We start from the raw sequence: 25419 nt of genomic DNA, 5'->3' as shown, positions 1-25419 counted from the left end.
CCAAAATATTGGAGTTTCAGCTTCGGCATCAGTCCTTCCAATGAATATTCAGGACTGATTTCCTTTAGGGTGGACTGGTTGGATCTCCTTGCAGTCCAAGGGACTCTCAAGAGTCTTCTCCAACACTGCAGTTCAAAAGCATCAATTTTTTGGCGCTCAACTTTCTTCATAGTCCAACTCTCACATCCATACATGATTACTGAAAAAACCATAGCTTTGACTAGATGGACCTTTGTCGGCAAAGTAACATCTCTGCTTTTTAATATGCTTGGTCATAGCTTTTCTTCCAAGGAGCAAGTGTCTTTTAATTTCATGGCTGCAGTCACCATCTGCAGTGATTTTGGAGCCCCAAAAATAAAGCCTGTCACTGTTTCCATTGCTTCCCCATCTATCTGCCATGAAATGATGTGACCGGATGCCATGATCTTAGTTTTCTGAATGTTGAGTTTTAACCCAACTTTTTCACTCTCCTCTTTGACTTTCAAGAGGCTCTTTACTTCTTCTTTGCCTTCTGCCATAAGGGTGGTGCCATCTGCATATCTGAGGTTATTGATATTTCTCCCAGCAATCTTGATTCCAGCTTGTGGTTCATCCAGCCTAACATTTTGCATGATGTACTCTGCATATAAGTTAAATAAGCAGGGTGACAATATACAGCCTTGACATACTCCTTTCCCAATTTGGAACCAGTCTGTTGTTCCATGTCCAGTTCTAACTGTTGTTTCTTGACCTGCATACAGGTTTCTCAAGAGGAGGGTCAGGTGGTTTGGTATTCCCATCTCTTTAAGAACTTTCCACAGTTTGTTGTGATCCACACAGTCAAAGGCTTTGGCATAGTCAATAAAGCAGAAGTGGCATGCTGTATAGTCCATGGGGTTGCAAAGAGTTGGACAGGACTGAGCCACTGAACTGAACTGACTGAGATGTTTTTCTGGCACTCTCTTGCTTTTTTGATGATCCAGTGGATGTTGGCAATTTGATTTCTGGTTCCTCTGCCTTTTCCAAATCCAGCTGAACATCTGGAAGTTCACGGTTCACATACTGTTGAAGCCTGGCTTGGAGAATTTTGAACATCGCTTTACTAGTTTGTGAGATGGGTGCAATTGTGCGGCAGTTTGAGCATTCTTTGGCATTGCCTTTATTTGGATTGGAAAGAAAACTGACTTTTTCCAGTCCTGTGGCCACTGCTGAGTTTTCCAAATTTGCTGTCATATTGAGTGCAACACTTTCACAACATCATCTTTTAGGATTTGAAATAGCTCCACTAGAATTCCATCACCTCCACTAGCTTTGTTCGTATTGATGCCTTCCTAAGACTCCCTTGACTTCGCATTTCAGGATGTCTGGCTCTAGGTGAGTGATCACACCATTGTGGTTTTCTGGGTCATGGAGTTCTTTTTTGTATAATTTTTCTGTGTATTCTTCTTAATATCTTACATTGGAAAAGGATAAAACTCTGTGACGAGTAACAATGTAAGCTTCTACCTTAAGCTAGAAATATAGGAACAAATTAAACCCTTACTCAGTAGAAAACAAATAATCAATGATGTAAAAAAAAACAGAAAAAACAATAAAGAACATCAATTAAAACAAAGGTGATTATTTGAAAAGATTAATATAATTAATATTGGAAAATATTGGAAAAGACCCTGATGCTAGGAAAGAAGGGGGCGACAGAGGATGAGATGGTTGGATGGCACCATCAACTCAATGGACATGAGTGTGAGCAAACTCTGGGAGATAGTGAAGGGCAGGGAAGCCTGACATGCTGCAGTCCATGGGGTGGCAAAGAAGCGGACACGACTTAATGACTGAGCAACAATACTGATGAAGGAACCAAAAGGATATAAATATTACCAATATCAATAATGAAAAAGGAAGTATCTCAAAGATCTTATACACATTATAAGGGTAATTAACAGTATTATAAACCACTTGATGTTAATGAACTCAACAACCTGTATGAAATGGACAAACTCCTTGAAAGACAATAAAAATTATTTCAAACATTGATAGAGAACCTGAATATCAATCAAAGACATTAATTCATAGTTACTATCCTTCCTACAATGAAACTTGTGCATTGAGATCGTTTAAGTGGTGAGTTGTATGAAATATTCAAGGCAGAAATACCACCAACTGAACTTAAACTCACTTTGAAAATATAGAAGAAGAAACACTTCTCATCTCATTTTACAGGGAAGCAGTATCCTGATATTAAAGTCAGACAAAATATTAAAAGAAAGCTACAGACCAATATTCTTCAAGTTCATGGGTCAAAAATTTTTCGCAAAATATTAGCAAACCAAAAATGATACATATATAAAAAGCATAATACACTATAACTAAGTGGTGTTTATTTCAGAACTAGAAAGTTGATTAATATTAAAAATTAAAAAAATCAGTTAATGTACTTCACTTCATTACAGTGGAGGAGAAATACTATTTGGTCCTTTAAATTGATGCAAGAAAAACATCTGAAAAAATTAAATATGTATCCGTTATAATAATCTCCCAGAAAATGAAGAATTGAAGGGAACCTCCTCAATCTGATAAAAGGCTGATGATTTAACATCTCTACAAATATACTAAAGTCACTAAATTATGCACTTTAAATGGCTTAATTTTGTAGCATGTGAATTATACTCAATAAAGCTATTTTAAAAACCTATTAATATCGTATCACTTAATGGTGAAAGCTGAATCCTTTTTGCTCCAAGATTATGATAAGGACAGAACCGGTATGGACCTAACAGAAGTAGAAGATATTAAGAAAAGGTGGCAAGAATACACAGAAGAACTATACAGAAAAGATCTTCATGACCCAGATAACCATGATGGTGTGATCACTCACCTAGAGCCAGACATCCTGGAATGCAAAGTTAAGTGGGTCTTAGGAAGCATCACTATGAACAAAACTAGTGGAGGTGATGAAATTCCACCTGAGCTATTTCAAGTCCTAAAATATGATACTGTTAAAGTGCTGCATTCAATATGGCAGCAAATTTGGAAAACTCAGCAGTGGCCACAGGACTGGAAAAGGTCAGTTTTCATTCCAATCCAAAGAAAGGCAATGCCAAACAGTGCTCAAACTACTGCACAATTGTACTCATCTCACACGCTAGCAAAGTAACACTCAAAATTCTCCAAGCCAGGCTTCAACAGTATGTGAACTAGGAACTTCCAGATGTTCAAACTGGCTTTATTTATTTATTTTTTATTTTTTTATTAGTTGGAGGCTAATTACTTTACAATATTGTAGTGGTTTTTGTCATACATTGACAAGAATCAGCCATGGTTTTACATGCATTCCCCATCCCGATCCCCCCTCCCACCTCCCTCTCCAAATGATCCCTCTGGGTCTTCCCAGTACACCAGGTCCGAGCACTTGTCTCATGCATCCAACCTGGGCTGGTGATCTGTTTCACCCTAGATAATATACATGTTTCGATGCTGTTCTCTTGAAACATCCCACCCTCGCCTTCTCCTACAGAGTCCAAAAGTCTGTTCTATACATCTGTGTCTTTTTCTGTTTTGCATATAGGGTTATCGTTACCATCTTTCTAAATTCCATATGTGTTAGTATACTGTAATGGTCTTTATCTTTCTGGCTTACTTCACTCTGTATAATGGACTCCAGTTTCATCCATCTCATTAGAACTGATTCAAATGAATTCTTTTTAATGGCTGAGTAATATTCCATGGTATATATGTACCACAGCTTCCTCATCCATTCGTCTGCTGATAGGCATCTAGGTTGCTTCCATGTCCTGGCTATTATAAACGGTGCTGCGATGAACATTGGGGTGCATGTGTCTCTTTCAGATCTGGTTTCCTCGGTGTGTATGCCCAGAAGTGAGATTTCTGGGTCATATGGCAGTTCTATTTCCAAAAAATATTTCTTAAAAAATTTCTTAAAAAAAAATCTCCACACTGTTTTCCATAGCGGCTATACTAGTTTGCATTCCCACCAACAGTGTAAGAGGGTTCCCTTTTCTCCACACCCTCTCCAGCATTTGTTGCTTGTAGACTTTTGGATAGCAGCCATCCTGACTGGCGTGTAATGGTACCTCATTGTGGTTTTGATTTGCATTTCTCTGATAATGAGTGATGTTGAGCATCTTTTCATGTGTTTTTTAGCCATCTGTATGTCTTCCTTGGAGAAATGTCTGTTTAGTTCTTTGGCCCATTTTTTGATTGGGTCATTTATTTTTCTGGAGTTGAGCTGGAGGAGTTGCTTGTATATTTTTGAGATTAATCCTTTGTCTGTTGCTTCATTTGCTATTATTTTCTTCCAATCTGAGGGCTGTCTTTTCACCTTGCTTATAGTTTCCTTTGTTGTGCAAAAGCTTTTAAGTTTCATTAGGTCCCATTTGTTTATCAAAGAGGACACAAACAGATGGGGAAATATACTGTGTTCATGGATTGGAAGAATCAATATTGTCAAAATGGCTATACTACCCAAAGAAATCTATAGATTCAATGCAATCCCTATCAAGCTACCAACGGTATTTTTCACAGAACTAGAACAAATAATTTCACAATTTGTATGGAAATACAAAAAACCTCGAATAGCCAAAGTAATCTTGAGAAAGAAGAATGGAAAAGGAGGAATCAACCTGCCTGACTTCAGACTATACCACAAAGCCACAGTCATCAAGACAGTATGGTACTGGCACAAAGAAAGAAATATAGATCAATGGAACAGAATAGAAAGCCCAGAGATAAATCCACGAACCTATGGGCACCTTATCTTCGACAAAGGAGGCAAGGATATACAGTGGAAAAAAGACAACCTCTTTAACAAGTGGTGCTGGGAAAACTGGTCAACCACTTGTAAAAGAATGAAACTAGAACACTTTCTAACACCATACACAAAAATAAACTCAAAATTGATTAAAGATCTAAATGTAAGACCAGAAACTATAAAACTCCTAGAGGAGAACATAGGCAAAACACTCTCTGACATAAATCACAGCAGGATCCTCTATGACCCACATCCCAGAATATTAGAAACAAAAGCAAAAATCAAACTGGCTTTAGAAAAGGCAGAGGAACCAGAAATCAAGTTGCCAGCATCTGCTGGATCATCAAAAAAGCAAGAGAGTTCCAGAAAAACATCTGCTTCTGCTTTATTGACTACATGAAAACCTTTGACTGTGTGGATCACAACAAACTGTGGAAAGTTCTTAAAGAGATGGGAATACCAGATGACCTTACCCACCTCCTGAGAAATCTGTATGCAGGTCAAGAAGCAACAGTTAGAACTGGACATGGAGCAACAGACTGGTTCCAAATTGGGAAAGGAGTATGTCAAGGCTGTATATTGTCACCCTGTTTATTTAATTTACATGGAGAGTACATCATGCAAAATGTGAGGCTGGATGAAGCACAAGCTGGAATCAAGATTGCTGGGAGAAATATCAATAACCTGAGATATGCAGATGACACCACCCTTACGGCAGAAAGTGAAGAGGAACTGAAGAGCCTCTTGATGAAAGTGAAAGAAGAGAATCAAAAAGTTGGGTTAAAACTCAACATTCGGAAAACTAAGATCATGGCATCTGGTCCCATTGCTTCATGGAAAATAGATGGGGAAACAATGGAAACAGTGACAGGCTTTATTTTCTTGGGCTCCAAAATCACTGAAGATAGTGACTGCAGCCAGGAAATTAAAAGACACTTGCTTCTTGGAAAAGCTATGACCAACCTAGACAGCATATTAAAAAGCAGAGACATTACTTTGCCAATAAAGGTCCTTCTAGTCAAAGTTATGGTTTTTCCAGTGGTCATGTATGGATGTGAGAGTTGGACTATAAAGAAAGCTGAGCGCCGAAGAACTGATGCTTTTGAACTGTGGTGTTGGAGAAGAGTCTTGAGAGTCCCTTCGACTGCAAGGAGATCCAACCAGTCCATCCCAAAGGAAATCAGTCCTGAATATTCATTGGAAGGACTGATGCTGAAGCTGAAACTTCAATACTTTGGCCACCTGATGCAAAGAAGTGACTCATTTGAAAAGACCCTGATGCTGGGAAAGATTGAAGGCAGAAGGAGAAGGGGATGACAGAGGATGAGATGGTTGGATGGCATCTCCGACTCGATGGACATGAGTTTGAGCAAGCTCCAGGAGTTGGTGACGGACAGGGAAGCCTGGCATGCTGTAGTCCATGGGGCCACAAGGAGTCAGACACAAGTGAGCAAGTGAACTGAACTAAACTAAAATGAGGATGTTCACTGTTTCCACTTATTCAGCAGTCTACTGGAAACTCTTACCAGTGCAATAAGGAAAAGAAATAAAAAGGTATCCAAATTAGCTATAAGTAAAACCACCTTTTTTTTCCTGTAGATGACATGATCAAACATGCTGCAAATCCTCACAAATCTATCAAAGGAAAAAAAGAACCTGGGAGAACTAGTAAGTTATTTTGGTAAAATTTCAGGATACAAAATTAGTGTGTAAAAATCAATTGTATTTATTTGTATATTATTGTTAATTTGTATATTAGCAATAAGCAAATAGAAAGTAGAATAATAACTAAGACATCATTTGCAATAACATCCCCAAACATAAAATACACATGAAACCTGTACTATGAAAAATGGAAATATTTCTATGAGAAATTAATGAACAAATGGATTGATTTACCTTGTTTAGGGCTTCCATTGTGGCTCAACTGGTAAAGAATCTGCCTGCAATGCAGGAGACCTGGGTTCAATACCTGAGTTGGGAAGATCCCCTGGAGAAGGGAACAGCTATCCACTCCAGTATTCTGGCCTGGAGGAGTCCATGGACTGTATAGGCCATGGGGTCGCAAAGAGTTGGGCATGACTGAGCCACTTTCAAAAGGAATCCACCTTGTTTATAGCTTGGAAGACTGAATATTGTTACAATTTCAACTCTCTCCAAATCGATTTCTAGAGTCAATGAAATCTCAGCATAATCAATATTGTTTTCGAGTCAATATTATTAAAATGTCACTTCTCTCCAAAATGATTTATAGATTTAATTAAATCCTAATAAAAATCCCAGAAGGCTTTCTTGTAGTAAATTTCAAGCTGATTCTAAAATTTATATGGATATCTAAGTGCCTGGAATGGCCAAAAAATTTTGAAAAAGAAGAATAAAGTTGGAAAACTTACTGATCTCAACATTTACCGTAAAGCTATAGTAATGAAGACAGTGTGTATTGGCATAAGTTTAGACACATAGATCAATGAAACATAATAGAGAGTCTAAAAATAGGCCCACATATGTAAGGTCAATTGATTTTCAATAAAGATGCCAGGGTAATTCAATATGGAAAGGATTACTTTTTCAACAAATGGTCTGGAACAACTTATTATCGACATAGAAAAAAATGAACCTCAACCCTCTATCATACACTAAAATTAACATGAGATGGATCATAGCCCTAAATGCTAAAACTACAAAGCTTTTAGAATAAATTTTGTAACCTTCAGGTAGAAAAAAAATTTCTTAAGACACAAAAGCATGAATATAAAATGTTTGAATTGGACTACATTAGAATTTAAAGCTTCTGTTCATCATAATGTACTAGTAAGAAAATGAAAATTCAAAGGCAAACCCCAGACTGGCAGAAAATATCAATATATATCTGACAAAGGATAGCTTTCCAGAGTATATAATTTAAAAAAAAACAAAAAACTCTTGTGACACTGGTAGAACCAATAAAAAGTCTGCACAAAAATGGACAAATCGAACAAACTCTTCACCAGAGATGACAGGCAGCCAATATATTCATGAAAAGATCTCCCCATCATTCATCATTAAGGAAATGAAAATTAAAACCATCACATGATATCACTACACATCCATTAGAACATTAGAGGAGATATAGTTAAAATGAGCGACAATACCAGCTGTTGGCACACGATGCACCTGGCACTCTGATACACTGCTGATGGGAATGTAAAATTTTACGGCCACTTTGGAAAAGAGTTTCGGCAGTTTCTCATACAGTTAAACATATATTTACCATATGATCAAGCAGTTCACTCTTAGGTATTTATCCAAGAGAAATGAAGTCATATGTGCACATACAGAATTGTTCATGAATATTCCTCTCACTTTTATTTGATGGAATCCAAACTGAGAACAACACAAATGTCCACCAACAAATGAATGTACAAGTGAAATCTTTAACAATGGAATGCTATTCATTAAAATTAGTAAACTACTAAGACACAACAACATGGATCAATCTCAAAACAAGTATAGTAAGTGAAAGAAGTCAGACACAAAGGTGCAGACATTGTATGACATTCAGTGTAATGAAACTCTAAAAAAGAAAAAAATGTCCCATGTATTTACAGAAAGCATATCCCTGACTCCCTGAATACAGTGATAGGGTGAGATCAACTGGGGAGAAGACTGAGGCAATAATCTTTTGGAGTGATGGCAGTGCTCATTATTTTGATTTTAGTGTTGATAACCTGAGTGAATACATTTGTCTAAAGTCATTGAATGCACCCTTACGGTGAGAAAGCGAAATTGTACCCCATTAAAATTGTGTTTGTTTGAGGTACTTGCTCTGTGTTTGAGGACCAAGGTCTTGGACTCAGTGTAGGGAAACTTCATAGGTGTGGACAGTTTCTCCATTGTATGAAGCCTTTTCTGTACTGGGTACTGTGTCAGGCGTTCTTGTGACAAAAGCATTTCTATTAAAACTGTGATGGAACACAGTGGGTTGAGGGAAAAATAAGAAATGAGGAAGGATAGGATATCCGTGGGTTGATTTCGTCAACAAATACTTACTGACCATTTTATATGTGCCAGCGTGGCCTAGGTGGGGCTGCCCAGGCAGCTCAGTGGTAAAGAATCCACCTGCCAATGGAGGAGATGCAGGAGACACGGATTCACTCCCTGGGTCAGGAAGATCCCTTGGAGGAGGAAATGGCAACCCACCCCAGTATGCTTGCCTGGAAAAACCCCATGGACAGGGCTCCAGCCCGTGGGGTCACAAAGAGTCAGACATGACCAAGCAACTGAGTATGAACATGCATGTCATAGGTACCCAGCACATAAAGGTGAGTATACATGGTCCTTGACCTGTAAGAACTCACAGTCTACTACAATGCAAACTAAAGTACAGTCTTATAAATGCTGTAATAGAAATACAACCAACTTACATGGGATGTGCAATCAACTTCCCAGTGGGTTCGTCACCAGGAGGTGACATGTGCATTTGTTTTTAAAATGAAATCCCCAGTGGTTAAGGTCAAATGCTTTGGAACCACACAGATATAGATGGGAATCCTGGGTCTGCTGCTTCCTCCTTCCCTTGTGTTTCATTCATGTTGCTGTACAGCAGAAACCCACACAACAAAGCAATTACCCTCCAGTTAAAAATAAATTTAAAAGGTAACAACAAAAACAGACTTACAGATATAGAGAACAGACTTGTGGTTGCCAAGAGAGATGGGGGAGAGGAGGACTGGGAGTTTGGGATTAGCAGATGCAAACAATTACATATAAGATGGATAAACAGCGAGGTTCTACTGCATAGCACAGGGAACTGTACACAGTATCCTGTGATAAGCCATATGGAAAGGAATATGAAAATGAATAACTGTATGCATAACCGAGTCACTTTGCTGTACGGCAAAAAAACCCACAACATTGTAAATCAATTATATGTCAGTAAAATTTAAATAAAATAATAAAAGCATGCAAATAAGTGAGAATCCAAATAGCGGGCCATGAGGCAATGGCACATATCAAGTATGATAATTACAGTGTCAGGCATGTATGCGCTCCAGTAGGTGATTGGTGTTGTATTAGGAAGGGTGTAGGCTAAGCTGCTCTAACAGAGACCAAGAAAAGGTGAGGGGAAGAGTATTTTGGGCAGGAGTTGTCTATCAACAAAAGCATGAAAGCACTGTCTGGAGAATGTGAGAAGTCCAGCCATGTAGAGAGTCTGGGAATTGAGCAGGGCAGAGGGGAATATATGACTTGTCGGTCAGGGTACAGTTGGACCATGACATAATGTGTTAAGAACCTTGAACTCTATGCTGTAATGGTGCATTCTTGTTGCAGGTTCCTAAGAAGGCCAGTGATCTAATTAAAGGTTTTTAGGAAGTCTACTCTGGTGATGGTGTAAAGGATGACTAGCAAGAGTTAAGGGCAGAGGGTCTAGCAACTTGGTTATTGCATTTGTTCAACCAAGAGATTGTGAAAGTATGTATCAAGGTGGTGGCTGGCACACAGAAGGTTCTGATCTGTCTTTAAAGAAGTAGTCAGTAGGACTTGGTGACTCCTTGAGGAAGGAGCTTCGTGACAGGGACCAGTTGAGGATGAGTCTGAGATTGCTAGCTTGGGTGTCTGGATGGATGGTGTTGAAATAAATCTCTAGACCCAAGATGGAGTCTCTTTTGCCTGAGGTGCCTTGTCATCAAACCAAACGTTAGATAACTTTGCGTCTTTGTAAATGCTCTGCTAGAAGAGAGGTGCAGTGTAACTGTCTTCAGTCATCGAGTCCCCAAACACCAGACCCCAAGCTCTCTTGGGGCTTTCTCACCCCAAACATGGCTGGCTATATTTTTTATTTGTCTTTTCCTTGCTTCTTATTCTTTACCCTGTAAAAGTTTCCTGCCTTCTGCCTTACTTTGCAGTTCTCTGAGATTGTCCACTTCCATGATGTGTTAAAGTTTGTTTGTATCCCCTAAATAAAGCTTGTATCTTGCCATTAGTGAATACAGGAAACCCACGAGCAAGAGAAGAATTCTGTAGTGAGTTAAGAAGTATGGACAGTGGATGCTGTTTTTGTGGAAAGCAGTGATTTTGAAAGTGTTTTGGTTGAAATTAGGGGGAGTGTCCTCCAGTATATGTACAATTATTTATCAGTTGTATACGTGCAGCATTGTTCTAACATTTGTGTGTACTATAAAGCATAACAGATGAGATGAAATAAACATGTAAATCCAAGTTATAATCTATAGTCTTGGGTACCAGGTCAGGGGTGTGCAATTCATTTTAGACCCACTGGGGTATAAGAGCCATTGTCAGGCTTGTTTGAAAGATTAAGACCCTTCCTTTCTCCTCCTTTCTGTTTTTCTTTTTTATCCCCTGAAATAGGTATGCAAGTCATTACCCACTCTGAGCAATATTTGTAAAACTTTCTCTACATCTGTGGTGGCATTGCCCTAGAAGTTCCTTATAGTTCAAATGAAGCAAGATTTAACTATTTTGACACAAACTTTCGCTATGTTACAAAGCATTTCCTCCCTAAAAACTGGATAAGACCAAGAGACAGAGGTTCTGGTAAAAGTTCCAAACTGGCCCTGGTCCTTGCCTGGTTTGTCCCGGCAGAGAGGACCAACTAAGGACTATTCGTCTCACTTCACTACCGCTTCTCTCTAAGATGATGGAGAAAAGGAGAGTGAGGGAATTTGGCTCAATAACTCAAACTAAAGCACTGGGGACACTTATATTTAAGACTAATGTCACTGCCAAAGTGCTACTCAAATGTATTGAAAGTCCTGCCTTTCTATTTCAAGTTCTTTTTTTGTCTGTGTGAGACCAGTCTGTTGCACATGGAAGGCGAGTGTTGCCAGATTCTAATTTGGAGAATAAAGAACTTATTTTTGACTAATTGGTCCAATAGGAACTGGAGTAAACCTAAACAGATCTGGAGGTCTGTGGCAAGGAAACAGAGGGGAGAGGGATTTAATCAGCCTTCACCTAGGCAGCCTATTGATAGACTTCTAGGCTGACTAATGTACTTGTATCTCGGGTAAGACTTTAAAATTATTGATACTTAGACCTGATTTCATAATATTTCATTCTCTGGATGATGTTATACTTACAAAAACAACTAGCCTGGAATTCCTTTTTAGGGCGCACAAGCGGATAAAAAATAAAACCCCACACTTTGTGTCCAGACTAAACTGGAGAAATGGAGTAGGTGTATAGAAGCTGTGACTCTAAGCCCACTAAAGCTGCACTTGTGTTTAAGTCATTTTTCAGCCCACGATGATGTTAGTAATCATTAAAAATCTCTGGTATCCCGAGCCACTGTCAGCTATAATCGAATTGGAGCAATGAACCTGAGCTCTGCATTTACTTCAGCTGTAAATCATAAACCCATCACCCTCCCGAGCAGAGGCAGAGAGAAATCAGTGGGTACCCTAATAGGGTCCATATGCCGTTGTAAAGAAAGTCTTAAAAAATAATTAGGCTTACAGATCACCATACTTTTGCAGCAAAAATGTACATATGTGACTAAGAAGTGAGAGATCGAACAACGTCAAAGTTTGGCTTCTGTTTTCTGCCATTTTTTAGAAAAAGTGGAATAATTGTTTACTTAGCTCTGAAAGGGCAGGCCTGGGGATGTTGTGACAGGCATCCGGGATTGGAGAGGAGCTAGCAGAGTGGGACATGAAGGGTGGTAGGAAGAAACAGGCTCTCAGCTTTGTAGATAAGGAAGCACACATTTCAGATAACCCTCTTGGCCTTCCCTCTTCTACCGGAGTGTAAATAGTTAGTGTTTCTCTTTAAACATTAATGTTACAAACCCAAATTAACATAGCCACAATTCTGTAAAAATTATCATAGGCCATTGTTGTTGTTCGGTCGTTAAGTAGTGTCCAACTCTTTGCAACCACATAGACTGCAGCATGCCAGGCTTCCCTGCTCTTCACTGTCTCCTGGAGTTTGCTCAAACTCATGTGCCTTGAGTTGGTGATGCCATCCAACCATCTCATACCTTGTCACCCCCTTCTCCTCCTGCCCTCAATCTTTCCCAACTTCAGGGTCTTTTTCCAATGATTCAGCTCTTCCCATCACGTGGCCAAAGATTATTATAGTATGCAAAAGGATGCTTTGCTCTCAATCAGACAGATCTGCTTTCAAATTCTGCTGTCTGACCTTGGGTGATTCACTTCACTTCTCTGAGCTTCAGTGAGTAGGGGATTCATACTTGACTCACCAAGCTCTCGGTGTAATGCCCTTGTATATATCTATCTTCTAATGCTTAACCTATTGTTTCGAAATAGGTCTCTTTCTCTTTGAATGGTTGTGAACTTTCCAGTGGTTCAGATTAAGAACTCCCAGCATGAAGCCACCTAAAGGAGGACACATGCTTATTTATCTTTATTTCTCCGTGCCTCATCCACACCTGGCACAATGATTAGGCTAAATAAGTAAAATGTTGGGGATTTCCCTATCCCTCCTGTGCATTGTATCTTGTGGGGTGAGGTTTAAGCAACTTAACTGTCATGTCCCTGGAAATTTGCCATCTAGTTGCAGTTAAGTCAGTTTGGCCCATTGACTCCCTCAGCTAAGAAGTCAGGGATGCTAAATTGAATATTGGCACAATTGCTCTTTGGACTAAGAGGTCTGAATCCGAGATGAACTTTCATTCAGTTTCCACTTTGGTTTATTGGAAATGCCAAGGTCAAGCTGTGGCAATGAAAAGAATGGAGAAAGTAAAAAGTCCTATAAAAGCTGAAGGAGGAAAAAATAAAAGAGAAGGAAAAAAAAAAACACAACTGCAACCCAGTTGGAATGAAATGGTGACCTAGAATGAAATAATCCTTCTTCCCCTCAGACAGATGCCTCGGTGGATTTCGTACTGAATCCAAAACTAAAACTGAAACCTAACTGAGTGTTCAAACCTGCATTCCTTCCACCCCTCATTTCTTGGTATCAAAGTGGAGACATTTCACGAGTTCTGCTATCACAAACTGTATGTGTGTGGGAAAGGGGCAGATAAAATGGGCCAATTAGACTGCAGCCACATCTATCAAAACTCTAACCCTTCACCTTGGTGAAAATATAATCTAGGATCAAACACAGAAGCCCTGCAGATGTACACAAGCCATGTGATGCAGCCTTTAAAAAGACTGTGACGGATGGCCGCTGCTTTCTGAAGGCCTAATGAGAAATCCAGGCTTGGCCCTGCTAGGAATCTTTGTAATCTGCAATCTTAAAGAAAAAAGTAAGTTCTAATTCAGTAACTATTTCATATATCCCAGCAAGATCCTCCCTCCAGACTGAGTCGAAAACATTCCTGACTCTGTTGCTATGCAAAGCAGTTTTCCAATACGTCTTGGAAATCTGCTTGAGATTTGAGAGTGGAATTTGGTTTTCAGTGGCCTCATTTAGGCTTGAGATCTTTTGGTTCACTCCAAAATAATGTGAGAGTTCTATTCTTCTTGGGCTATGGAGGGTAAATTCTCATCTAAGATACACATGAATCCAGGATGCATCCTCTATGACACACCCTTATAGAACTGATGTGAAAAGCAGAAAAAAAAGAAGAAATAAAAGAAGTTGGAGTGTCTTTATAAAAAAGTTCACTAAGAGACTCTGAGGGCTTCCCAGGTGGCACTAGTGGTAAAGAGCCCACCTGCCAATGCAGGTGGCCTGAGAGATGCAGTTTCAGTCCCTGGGTTGGGAAGATCCCCTGGAGGAAGGTATGGCAACCCACTCCAATATTTTTGCCTGGAGAATCGCATGAACAGAGGAGCCTGGTGGGCTACAAGTCCATGGGGTCCTAAAGAGTTGGACACAAGTGAAATGACTTAACATGCACACACGCAAGAGACTTTGAAACAATTGGAAATATGGAAAATCATCGAAAATAATGATTACCTCTTTTCTAATACACATGGAACATGACCAACGCAACTGCATTTACTGATGAAAATGTCACTGTGCTATGGCAACTGCCAGCCTTTGGGAAGCTCGTGTCCAAATTCCATAAGAAATAGCTTTGACTTTCTATTGTGTTCACTCTAGGTGACACAGGTCACCCAGGGATAAGCCCACAAGATCTAGGTGAGAGTCTGAGTCGAGAAGCAGCATCCCTAGTAGTTTCTCCTTCTTTGTCTTTGTGCTTCTGTGTTCATCAGGATCACTGAGTTTTTGGTGGCACTTCGGATAGGTCGGGCATGTTACATCACAAGTGCAGGCCCAAGAAAGCTGAGAAGAAAGTAAAAATGTGGGTCACTGGTAGAAGTCATCCTAACAGAAGGTACACAGGTCCTTCCCTCTCCCATGCTGGATGAATATTTGTTGTTGTTGTTCAGCCATTCAGTCATGTCCAACTCTTTGCGATCCCATGAACTGCAGCACGCCAGGCCTCCTTGTCCTTCACCATCTCCTGGAGTTTGCTCAAGCTCATGTCCATTGAGCTGGTGATGCCATCCAACCATCACATCCTCTGTTGTCCCCTTCTCCTCCTGCCTTCAATCTTTTCCAGCATCAGGGTCTTTTCTAATAAGTCGGCTCTTTGCATCAGGTGGTCAAAGGATCGGAGCTTCAATTTCAGCATCAGTTTCAGCATTGGGATGAATATTGAACCTGTTAGTTTGGCCTTAGCCCCATTATGGGCGTTTGTTTCTATCTCACAGGTCAAGATCAAGGAAGGAAGAAAATAGTTAGATGGAAATGAAGATGCTCCTCTGAATATAAAGTCTAGCACTTAGTCTAGCAAATTGGTGTCTGGGGTATTCAGCAGGACTAACTGGATTTAATCATTGCTTTGTGAAACTAATCAGAGTGGGGCAAGGTTATCTGAGCTAATGAAAGAAGACTTGTAATTAAGAATACATGTTATATGTAAAACTCATGGTGGCCTTGCTGCTTAGAGATTGAGAAAAGAGGATAAGGATTGGTCTAGTGCCAGCTCACTATACATTCCTCTCCCAGAAGCATTTTCTTGAAAGAGATTTCCCCCCATCGGGACCTGCCATTATCCTATGGTCTAGTGAAAGTGACTGTAATTAAATAGATTAGACTTCTGTTTTTGGTAAAGTAAAAGATTGGGAACAGATCACTCTTTAACCTGAGATGTGGAAAGGCCAAACTACTTGGAAGTTAAATGATTTTGTGCATTAACTGATACACTCCATGGATTTCCTTTCCTGAATCTAACATTTCAAAATTTAACATTCCTCCTGTGAGAAGCTCTGTTCTGAATCTTTTCAAGAGCTCCGATTCCTGGGATTCAGATTTTTCAGCATTTACACGGTGTTATTTTGTAAGTGGGCTTCCCTTGTGGCTCAGCTGGTAAAGAATCCACCTGCACTGTGGGAGACCTGGGTTCGATCCCTGGGTTGGGAAGATCCCCTGGAGAAGGGAAAGGCTACCCACTCCAGTATTCTGGCCTGGAGAATTCCATGGACTAAGTGGAGCATTGACTATTAAGGGGTAGTAGTAGTGTAGTTAGTGTTCCCAGGTCGCTTAGTGGTAAAGAATCTGCTTGCCAAGGCAGGAGACCCATGTTTGATCCCTAGGTCGGGAAGATCCCCTGGAGAAGGAGATGGCAGTCCACTCCAGTGTTCTTGCCTGGGATAGCCCAGGAACAGAGGAGCCTGGCGGGTTACAGTCCACCGGATTGCAAGAGTCAGACCCCACTGAGCGACTGAACAACAGCAAAGCAGCGTAGTGCCGTGGTGAGGATGCAGCTCTGGGGTCAGGACGGCTTGAGAGAAACTCCAAGACTAGTTCGCTCATCTCTCAGGATCTGAGCTTCTCCGGAGCCTGCTCTGAGGCTCAGCTGATGCTTGCAAAGTGCAGACCCAGTGCCTGGCAGGGTGAATGCTGACTTCAGTGTGATGGTGGTGGTGGGGCTGGTTAGCCCTGTTGTTGTTATTGTTGGGACTTAAAAGATAGCTCTGACATGAGTCAGCTCAACTTTCTCCAACTTGAAGATAACAATTAGCCCGGGACTGTTGAACTGGGTGACGCTCCCTTCATGGTTTTTGTGTTTTGCCCTCATTCAGCCAGTTAAAGCTGGAGTCCACAGAACTGTGAAACATGGAGCCTGGGACAGTCACGTGACTTACGGTTTTATCCCATTTTCAGCTTTCAAGTGACATCATCGCTGAGCTTTTTATTGCTATAAAAATGCAGGCCGTAAACAGTTCAGTCCCTTAGACTTCTCTCTCTCCCTTAGAACGCTGGAGGGCTCTTTGTGATCTGAGCCTCCATTCTGTCTAGGTGTCTTCTCCCTCCCCCACGTCTGTCTTTGCAGATTTGTTTCCAGACTGGCTCTGCTGAATGGAGACCAGGAAGGGAGCCCAGCTGTTTTCCTTGTGTTTTCTCTCCATGCTGAGCAGGAATTGCTGAGCAAAGAGCAACATTTCTCAAGGGAAGTTCATAAGGGTAGTACAAACTCAGTCTGGGTTTTCTTTCTTCTTTCTTTCTTTTTTTTTTTGAATTATTATTAAAAACTTCTGCCAAACACTATCAGTGATAAGGGAAAAGTACAAAAAATTTGAAATGCAGTTGAACCAGCCTTTACAAAAATATCAGTCTGAATGAAGAAGGAAGGCCTTGCACTTCTTTAATTTTCTACATTTAACAAGAGACAGTTGCTGTCAGAGAAAGTCACTCCTGACTCCACAGACAATTGTGCAACTTTGCCCAGTATTCAGTGAGACGGTCCATAATTAAAATTCCTTTGGAAATGGTTGCCCAATGATTGACATTTGTCCCAAAATACATCATAATGGTAAATGTGTAATCTTGGACTCCAGTGAATTTTTTTTTTATGGAAAGAAAAGAAAATAAACTTAAAAAAATATGATTGAGCTTTTTTAAAAAAAACAAGTTGAAGCAGCATAACAAATTTATGTTCAGTTTTGCTGTTAAAAAAAAAAACTGGCAGTCCAGCAGGGGAGACCAGATTAAGCTGAGGAAAGCAAAAGAAAGCAATATGCAGAATATAAGTGAGTTGCCTTATACAGACTAGAATGCTGTTGAGGTTCCAAAGAGGAAGAAATAATGAAGATCTGTTTACCTCCTAATGCATGGACATACACTGTCACTTCAAACACAAATAACTTTTAGTATTGCTATGAAATGTTTCAACATGCCCCCTTTCCCAGTCCTAGGGAGCTCTCGCTATGCCAGACTTCCTGGAGACCTTTCCATCTGATGTCTGTCTGTGCCCCAGTCTCTATTTCCCCACAGAAATCCCTGATTCCAGACAGCTGCTGCTTTCTGTCTTTTCAAATGGCATAGACTGGTGCGACCACTGTGATGCACCCCCACAATTGGGAAGGCTATATCTTAATAACTTCTTGGATCCCCCCAATCTGTAAATACCTCAATAGCAATCATGAGTAGAAAAATCTACCACCAAGACATCCTTAGATTTGGGTGCTAAGCATTGGTGAGCACCCCCAAACACCAGCTTTAGAAAACCTCAGCAAACTTACAGTTGACTACATGACTGAGAATTTGGGGTTGTTCCTGTGTAGAAAAAAATCAGATGTTCTATCTGTCAATACCAGGGGCTTCATGCTCTTTTTTGACTTCTGAATAACTAATGCATGCCTAATGTGGGAATAAGTGAACAATATGTGAATGACCCTCAGAAATCACAACTTTTCACTGTTTTGTTCAGTAGTGTAGATTGCTGAGCTCTACTGGAAAAGCAATTCGATGCATGTTAGTTTTGCTTTCTACATTTGTGGGGAGGTGAGTGTTTTGTCTCTGTAATCAGTCTCAGCAACCTTGTAGTCTGTCAATTCACTTTATTTTTATTTTATTTGGCTGCTTTGGTTTTCTTTGCATCATGCGGGATCTTTGATTTGCAGTGCATGGGCTCTCTAGTTGTGGCAGATAGCATCAGTTGTTGTGGCGTGCAGACTCAGGAGCATATGGGCTTTAGTAGTGGCAGCACGTGGGCACTGTAGTTGGGATACAGTGGGTTCAGTTACTATGCAGCATGTGGGATCTTAGTTTCCTGACCAGGGATCGAACCCATGTCCCCTACATTGCAAAGCAGTTTCTTAACCACTGGACCACCAGGGAAGCCCCTATCTGTTTATTTTAAAGAGGAGGAAACTGAGGCTGAGGAGTGAAATAGTTACTCAGGGTTCATATAGAGAATTACTGTGGGTGAATAATTTGAACCCAGATCTCCTGACTGGAGTTTCAGTGCTCTTTGTATGATGCTATTCTAAATCTTTGATTAAAACTAAGAGGCAGACTCATTGAGAGATAAACTTTTTAGGTGGAAGAGTTGTAAATCGTAGGAGATAAAGATAAACTTGTCTTATCTGAACAGGACCTCAGCTCTTTAGAAAGAGGCATAAGGATGAGAGAAAGGAGGAGGAAAGACATGGCAGAAAGACAAGTGATCCTGGAAGAGACTGGAACAGGGCAAATGCCATACTTTTTCAAGAATTAGAAGAAATCTGAGCTGAGTTTAAAAAAAAATCAAAATTCTTCAGGGAGAAGTAAGAGTTTATGTGTATAAAGGGAGTAGAACAGAAATATTGTATTATTGATATGAATGATGGAATCTGCAGGGGCAGAAGAAAAGCATGGCCCTAATAGGTAAAGAGAAGAAACACCACACTGTTGCAATAAGGTTCTGAATATTAAATACTTTTTTTCCTTCCAAAGATATGTGAAGAGGAGAGGTCGTAGGAAAAAGAGAATCATTTAGAGAGAACTCACACATTATTTACTATCATAAAGTGAAAGAAAATGAAGTCACTCAGTTGTGTCCAACTCTTTGTGACCCCATGGACTGTATAGCCTACCACGTTCCTCCATCCATGGGATTTTCCAGGCAAGAGTACTGGAGTGTGTTGCCATTGCCTTCTCCAATTGTAGGATGTCAAATAATGAAGTATTGATTGATTTATCAAACTCCAGCATAGGGGTTAATAAAGTAAATATAGGTTTCAGTAAAATTGTGCCCTAGCACTTACTTGAAACTCAACATTAAAAAAAAAAAATAAGATCATGGCATCTGGTCCCATCACTTCATGGCAAATAGAAGGGGAAAAATTGGAAGCAGTGAAAGATTTTATATTCTTGGGCTCCAAAATCATTGCGGACAGTAAATGCAGCCATGAGATTAAAAGACGCTTGCTCCTTGGAAGGAGAGCTATGACAAGCTTAGATTGCATGTTAAAAAGCAGACATATCACTTTGCTGACAAAGGTCCACATAGTTAAAGCTATGGCTTTCCCAGTAGTCATGTGCAGATGTGACAGTTGGACCATAAAGAACGTTGAAAGGAAAGATTACGTGTTCAATCGTGTCCGACTCTTTGTGACCCCATGAACTGTAGCCTGCCAAGCTCCTCTGTCCATGGGATTCTCCAGGCAAGAATACTGGAGTGGGTTGCCATTTCCTATTCCAAAGGATCTTCTCAACCCAGGAACTGAACCCATGTCTCTTGCGTCTCCTGCATTGGCAGGCAGATTCTTTACCACTAGTGCCATCTGGGAAGGGAATTGATGCTTTCCAACTGTGGTGCTGGAGAAGATTCTTGAGAGTCTCTCGGACTGCACGGAGATCAAACTAGTCAATCGTAAAGGAAATCAATCCTGAATGTTCATCAGAAGGACTGATTCTGAAGCTGAAGCTCTAACACTTTGGCCACCTGATGTGAAGAGCCGACTTACTGGAAAATACCCTGATGCTAGGAAAAATTGAGGAGAAGGAGGCAGCAGAGGATGAGATGGTTAGATAACATCAATGGACGTGAGTTTGAGAAAACTGGGAGGTAGTGAAGGACAGGGAAGCCTGGTGTGTAGCAGTCCATGGGGCTGCAAAGAGTTGGACACAGCTTAGCAACTGAACAACAGTAGAGCATTCACCCAGGCTTAGTTGTTCTGAGCAAAGGCCGTGTGTGACTGTATAGGTCATGCCTATAAATCCTGCCCTGGTCAGAAGTTAAGGTGGGAATAAAAAGGGAATGGCATGGTCTATTTTTTCATGATATTTCCCCTCCCTCTATCTATTCCACTGTTACCCATGATTCATCAGATGTGATCACCTCTCAAGGAACACGGTTATGCCAGGTACCTAAGACAGTGACACTTCAACTCTAGTCCGTGGGGAAGGGGTGTGAGAGGGAGGTCTCATTCCACCAGTGAAAGGTAGGGGCCAGGGGTTGAAGCCCTTCTGAACTGACCTAGGAGAGAGTGTGTGAACTTGGGAACTGTACAACTTTCTAGCAGTGACTTAATCTCTCTGAGTCATATGTTTCACTGCTGTGAAATGGTGATGTTTACCCTGAGGCATTTTTGTGTGGATTTGAGATACAATAAGTCCCCAACATATGAATGAGTTCTGTTCTGAGAATGTGTTCATTAAGTCCAATTTGTTCATAAGTCCAACAAAGTTAGCCTAGGTAACCAAGTAACACATCTACCACATCAGCTATATAGTATTGTACTGTAATAGGTTTATAATACTTTTCACACAAATAATATATAAAAAGCAAGCACAAAAAATAAAGAAAAACATTTTTAATCTTGCAGTATGGTACCTTGAAACGTACAGTACAGTACCAGCTACATCACCACAGCTTTTACACTTGCTTCCAGACATTCTGGACTTGAAATAAAGTTACTGTATCACTGCACTCTATAAAGTACAGTACTTTGTACAGCAAAGTACAGAAAAACACAGCCACTTGTAGAGGATGTACGCACATGACAATGTACCCCAGATGCGTGAACTAGCTTATGTGATTGGACATGTGAGTGCAAGTTTGCATCTTTGCAAGTTCACAACTTAAAGGTTTGTATTCAGGGAACATACTGTAATGTGAAAAATACCTAGCAACGTGACTAGGAGGCAATGAAAGAGCAATCTATGTTATTCATAGGGTCGTTTTGTGCATATGAGCGAGGAGATATACTGAGCATGGTGAAAAGGCCTCACGTCTCAGAGAGGGTGGCGGAACTCAGAATGCTTGAAGAGCCTCGTAAGAGCTGGCTGCCTCTCTGCACCCATCCTCAGTACCCAAGTACCTTGGGATGGTTTAAAACTCAGAATTGCAACTTCTTCCCAAACAGGGTAAGGGGCAGTCTGTAGGAAGTCAGTATGCAATAGTCGGGTCAGTCTCCAATACGGAAAACGTGCCAACTTACACCTACACTCTGGGGATGAGACAGCAGCTGTGGGCAGACAGTCAGGTAACAGCCATGGGGTCACTGGGCTCTGTTACATTTACGGATGTTCCTTTGTTCCCCCTGAGGTTCTGCAGTCTGTCTAGTTTATCCAGGTACCTTTCCATGATATACAAATGGTACAGCCCCAAAACCATCTGCTGTAGTTTTTCCACTTTGTTCTGATTTATTATTTGTTGTTTACAGTATTATCTCCAATAACAACAATGGAATTTCCTTCCCTACTAATTTGGCCTGTTTCCATTTTCACTGTTTATTTTAATTTCCTTTTTTTGGAACTGAAACCCCCAGATGACTCTCCCTTGTTTATTTCCTTGCACGTATGTGTCAGCATCATTTATGTTCATTCAGAAGAACTTTGTTCATTAATTGTCAAGGTTATGCTTCCTGGTTCCTGGTGGGAGTATATTGAGTGCTTCATGCTTCTCAGTACTGCACAATGGTTTTGGTTGTTTTCCTCATCACTGCTCTCTGCCAGAAGATTGCTTGCTCTCCATGGCTCACAGATGGAGCATGTGAGGCAGAGAAGTAACTTGGTTGTAGAAGACCCTTCTCTCGAATTTTCCGACCTATCACCCCTGCCCAGCTTATCAATGCCATTTCCGTTTACTTTTATTTTAAATTTAGTTTTTGACAGGAGGATAATTGCTTTACAATGTTGTGTTGGTTTCTGCTGGTTTATGAATCAGTCATAATTGTATATATATCTCCCCTCCCTCTTCAGCCTCCCTCGTCTCTGCCATCCCACCTTTCTAGGTCCTCACAGGGCACCAGGCTGGGCTGAGGAGCTTCCCGCTAGCTAGCTATTTCACACATGATTGTGTATATGTGTCAATGCTATTTTCTCAATTCATCGCACCCTCTCCTTCCCCCACTGCGTCCACAAGTCCGCTCTCTACACCTGTATCTCTGTTCCTTCCCTGCAAATAGGTTCATCAGTACTATTTTTCATTTGCTTTTATTTGGGTAGTAGGTTATGTGAGCTTAAGACCTGTTTTTTGCAGGCATGCTCAATTCCTTGAAGACATTTCCAAGAAAATGACTCTGTTGTTGGCTAATAAGCAATTGCTGCTTGCAGAGTTACTGCCTAGGGGTGCAGGATGAATGTTAGACTTAACTCTTTCCTATGAGGAGCTTACAGTCCACTAAGTCAACAAAAGTTAAAGAGAAGAGGTTTAACTCGACTTGTAATCTGTTATTTGAATATATTAGATCTGCTGCCTTAATTTTACTGGATTCTCATGATTTACTGAATTAATGAATCCATCAAACATATATTTAGTACTTACTCTGTACATGACATCGTCTCTAGTGTTTAGATGCTTAAAAGACCAAAAGGTAGAAATAGAATTGAAAGCAGATAATTTAAAGTGCTGTAAGTGACATGGTAGAATTCTGTACAGAGTATATACAGAGAGATACAAAGGAGGAAGGGTCTTTATTCTCTTGGCATAGTGGGTGGAGGGGAGGTGACACAAACAAAGGCTGAAAGAGCCTGGGTGTTTTTGAGATCCATAAGCACTTTATTTGGGGCTTCCCAGGTGGCCAGTGGTAAAGAATCTGCCTGCCAATGCAGAAGACATGGGTTCGATCCCTGGATCAGGAAGATCCCCTGGAGTAGGATGGCAACTCACTCCAGTATTCCTGCTTGGAGAATTCCATAAACAGAGGTGGTTGGCGGGCTACAGTCCATGGGGTTATAAAAGAGTCAGACGCATGCAAGCACTTTATTTACTTAGCTGTGTCACTGGGCCTTAGTTGTAGTATGCAGGATCTTCATTTTCTCCTGTGGGATCTTTCTAATTGTGACCTGGAGGCTCGGCAATTGCGGCTCATTGCCTTAGTTGCTCTGCGGCATGTGGAATCTTCCAGGACCAAGGATTGAACTTGTGTCCCCTGCATTGCAAGGCAGAGTATTTACCACTGAGTCACCAGGGAAGTCCCTATGAGCACTTTAAACAACAGAGACAGTGGTTGAGGAGGCTGCCGGGCGTGGTAGGAGGAGGAAGGTGGAGGAAGTCTTGGATGCTGTGTTACAGAATTTGGACTTTAATCTCTGGGAAAAGATTTTGGTAGGTGGAACATCATTGTCAGATTTGCTTTTTAGAAAAATTACTCTGAGAAGGATGGGCTCGGGAATGTGAATATAGGGGTAAGGAGATTCCTTAGGGCAGTATGATGCTGGGCAGGTATAACGTGATTCTGAACAAACCAGTGGCAGGTGGAATGTTGTCAAGGAAATAGACTTTATAGAATTGGCATCAGTTTTTAAATATTGTCTCTAGAGTGACTGCTGATGAAACTGAGGCTCAAGAAGTTAACACAGCTAATAAATATCAAAGAGAACCTCCTCTTTGCTTCTGCTGCAGTTTAGAAACATGATTACTGTGGCATTTCACACATGGTGTGAACACTGCATGGTGACCACTTGTTTACAACCCTTTCTGTCCGGAGACTGCAAACTTCTTAAGGTTAAGAACCAAACTGCCGAATTACTTGTGTCTGCCTCGCATGGAGACTCGAACAAACAATATTTAACAGATGTTTAAAGAGTTAAACTCCTGACCCCAGAGCCAGTGCTTTCCCCACATGCCCCGCATGGCATGGAAATGCGAAAACATCATTCAGGCTTGTCTTTGAATGCTCAGTTTGACTCTTTGCGACCCCATAGACTGTAGCCCACCAGACCCCTTGTCCGTGGGATTCTGCAGGCAAGATTACTGAAGTAATCCTCTTTCAGGGGATCTTCCCGACCCAGGGCTAGAACCCTCTCTATGTCTCCTGCATTGGCAGGTGGATACTGAGCCACCCAGGAAGCCCAGGTGTGTCTTACATCCACCCATTTCCATCTCTTCTACTGAGGGACCAGGGCAAAGTGACAAGCAGATAGAACAGGCGAAGGATATTTTTACTTTGCTTTAAAGTTTTATCACTTTGTCCATTATCAAAATGCTTCCCTTTCTCCAGAAGCCTGCATTAAAATGCCAATCATGGATAGCTAAAATATAAAAAGTGGCCATAAAATTTAGTGTCTGTTATGATACTATTTTTGATGGTCTCACTATCCGCAAATCAGGCATGATAACTTGCTCTGCCGTCTCTTTGTTGCTGTTGTTGTTATGCAGTGTTTTAACCTGGACCCCACTTTGTTCGTCCACACAGATCCGTAATGCCCCCTGCCTGGCTCTTTCAAGATGGAGGAGAAGGCCTCGGGAGAGCCTGCACATGTGGTGTCTAAACTCAAACTTCCCACCAAGGTAGAAAGCACAGGGCACTGGCTGGTGGAAGATCATGCTCGGATATGGGAAGTTTTAAAGACAGAGGAGGTAAGACAGCGCTAAGCGACACCGTTGGTGCAATTATGGGTTTTCTTAGATTTGAGATGCTCATTCTTGGTGCAGCTGTTATCATAGGCCAGCTTGGCAGTTTTTTATTCAAGGGCCATAGGCTTAACCACAGCTAGAGAGTAAGAAGTCGGGGTATGTCCCTTGGACATTAATAACTCCA

The 25419-nt window shown here is 40.9% G+C and overlaps 1 protein-coding gene across 2 annotated transcripts in view; it reads left to right on the top strand.

Annotated features, from left to right (window-relative positions):
* The window catches only part of RGL1 (ral guanine nucleotide dissociation stimulator like 1), a 272222-nt gene that overhangs the window by 81817 nt on the left and 164986 nt on the right, over positions 1-25419 (top strand). For both annotated transcript variants that reach the window (XM_070473951.1, XM_070473949.1), the window contains exon 2: positions 25075-25238. In XM_070473951.1, the coding sequence (XP_070330052.1) occupies positions 25107-25238 (132 nt within the window). In that variant the 5' untranslated portion in view covers positions 25075-25106. The remainder of the gene's footprint in view (positions 1-25074; positions 25239-25419) is intronic.

Source organism: Odocoileus virginianus, chromosome 11, assembly GCF_023699985.2.
Source record: "Odocoileus virginianus isolate 20LAN1187 ecotype Illinois chromosome 11, Ovbor_1.2, whole genome shotgun sequence".
NCBI lineage: Eukaryota > Metazoa > Chordata > Mammalia > Artiodactyla > Cervidae > Odocoileus > Odocoileus virginianus.
Note: the sequence above shows the minus strand (reverse complement) of the source record. Positions and strands in the feature narration are given on the sequence as shown.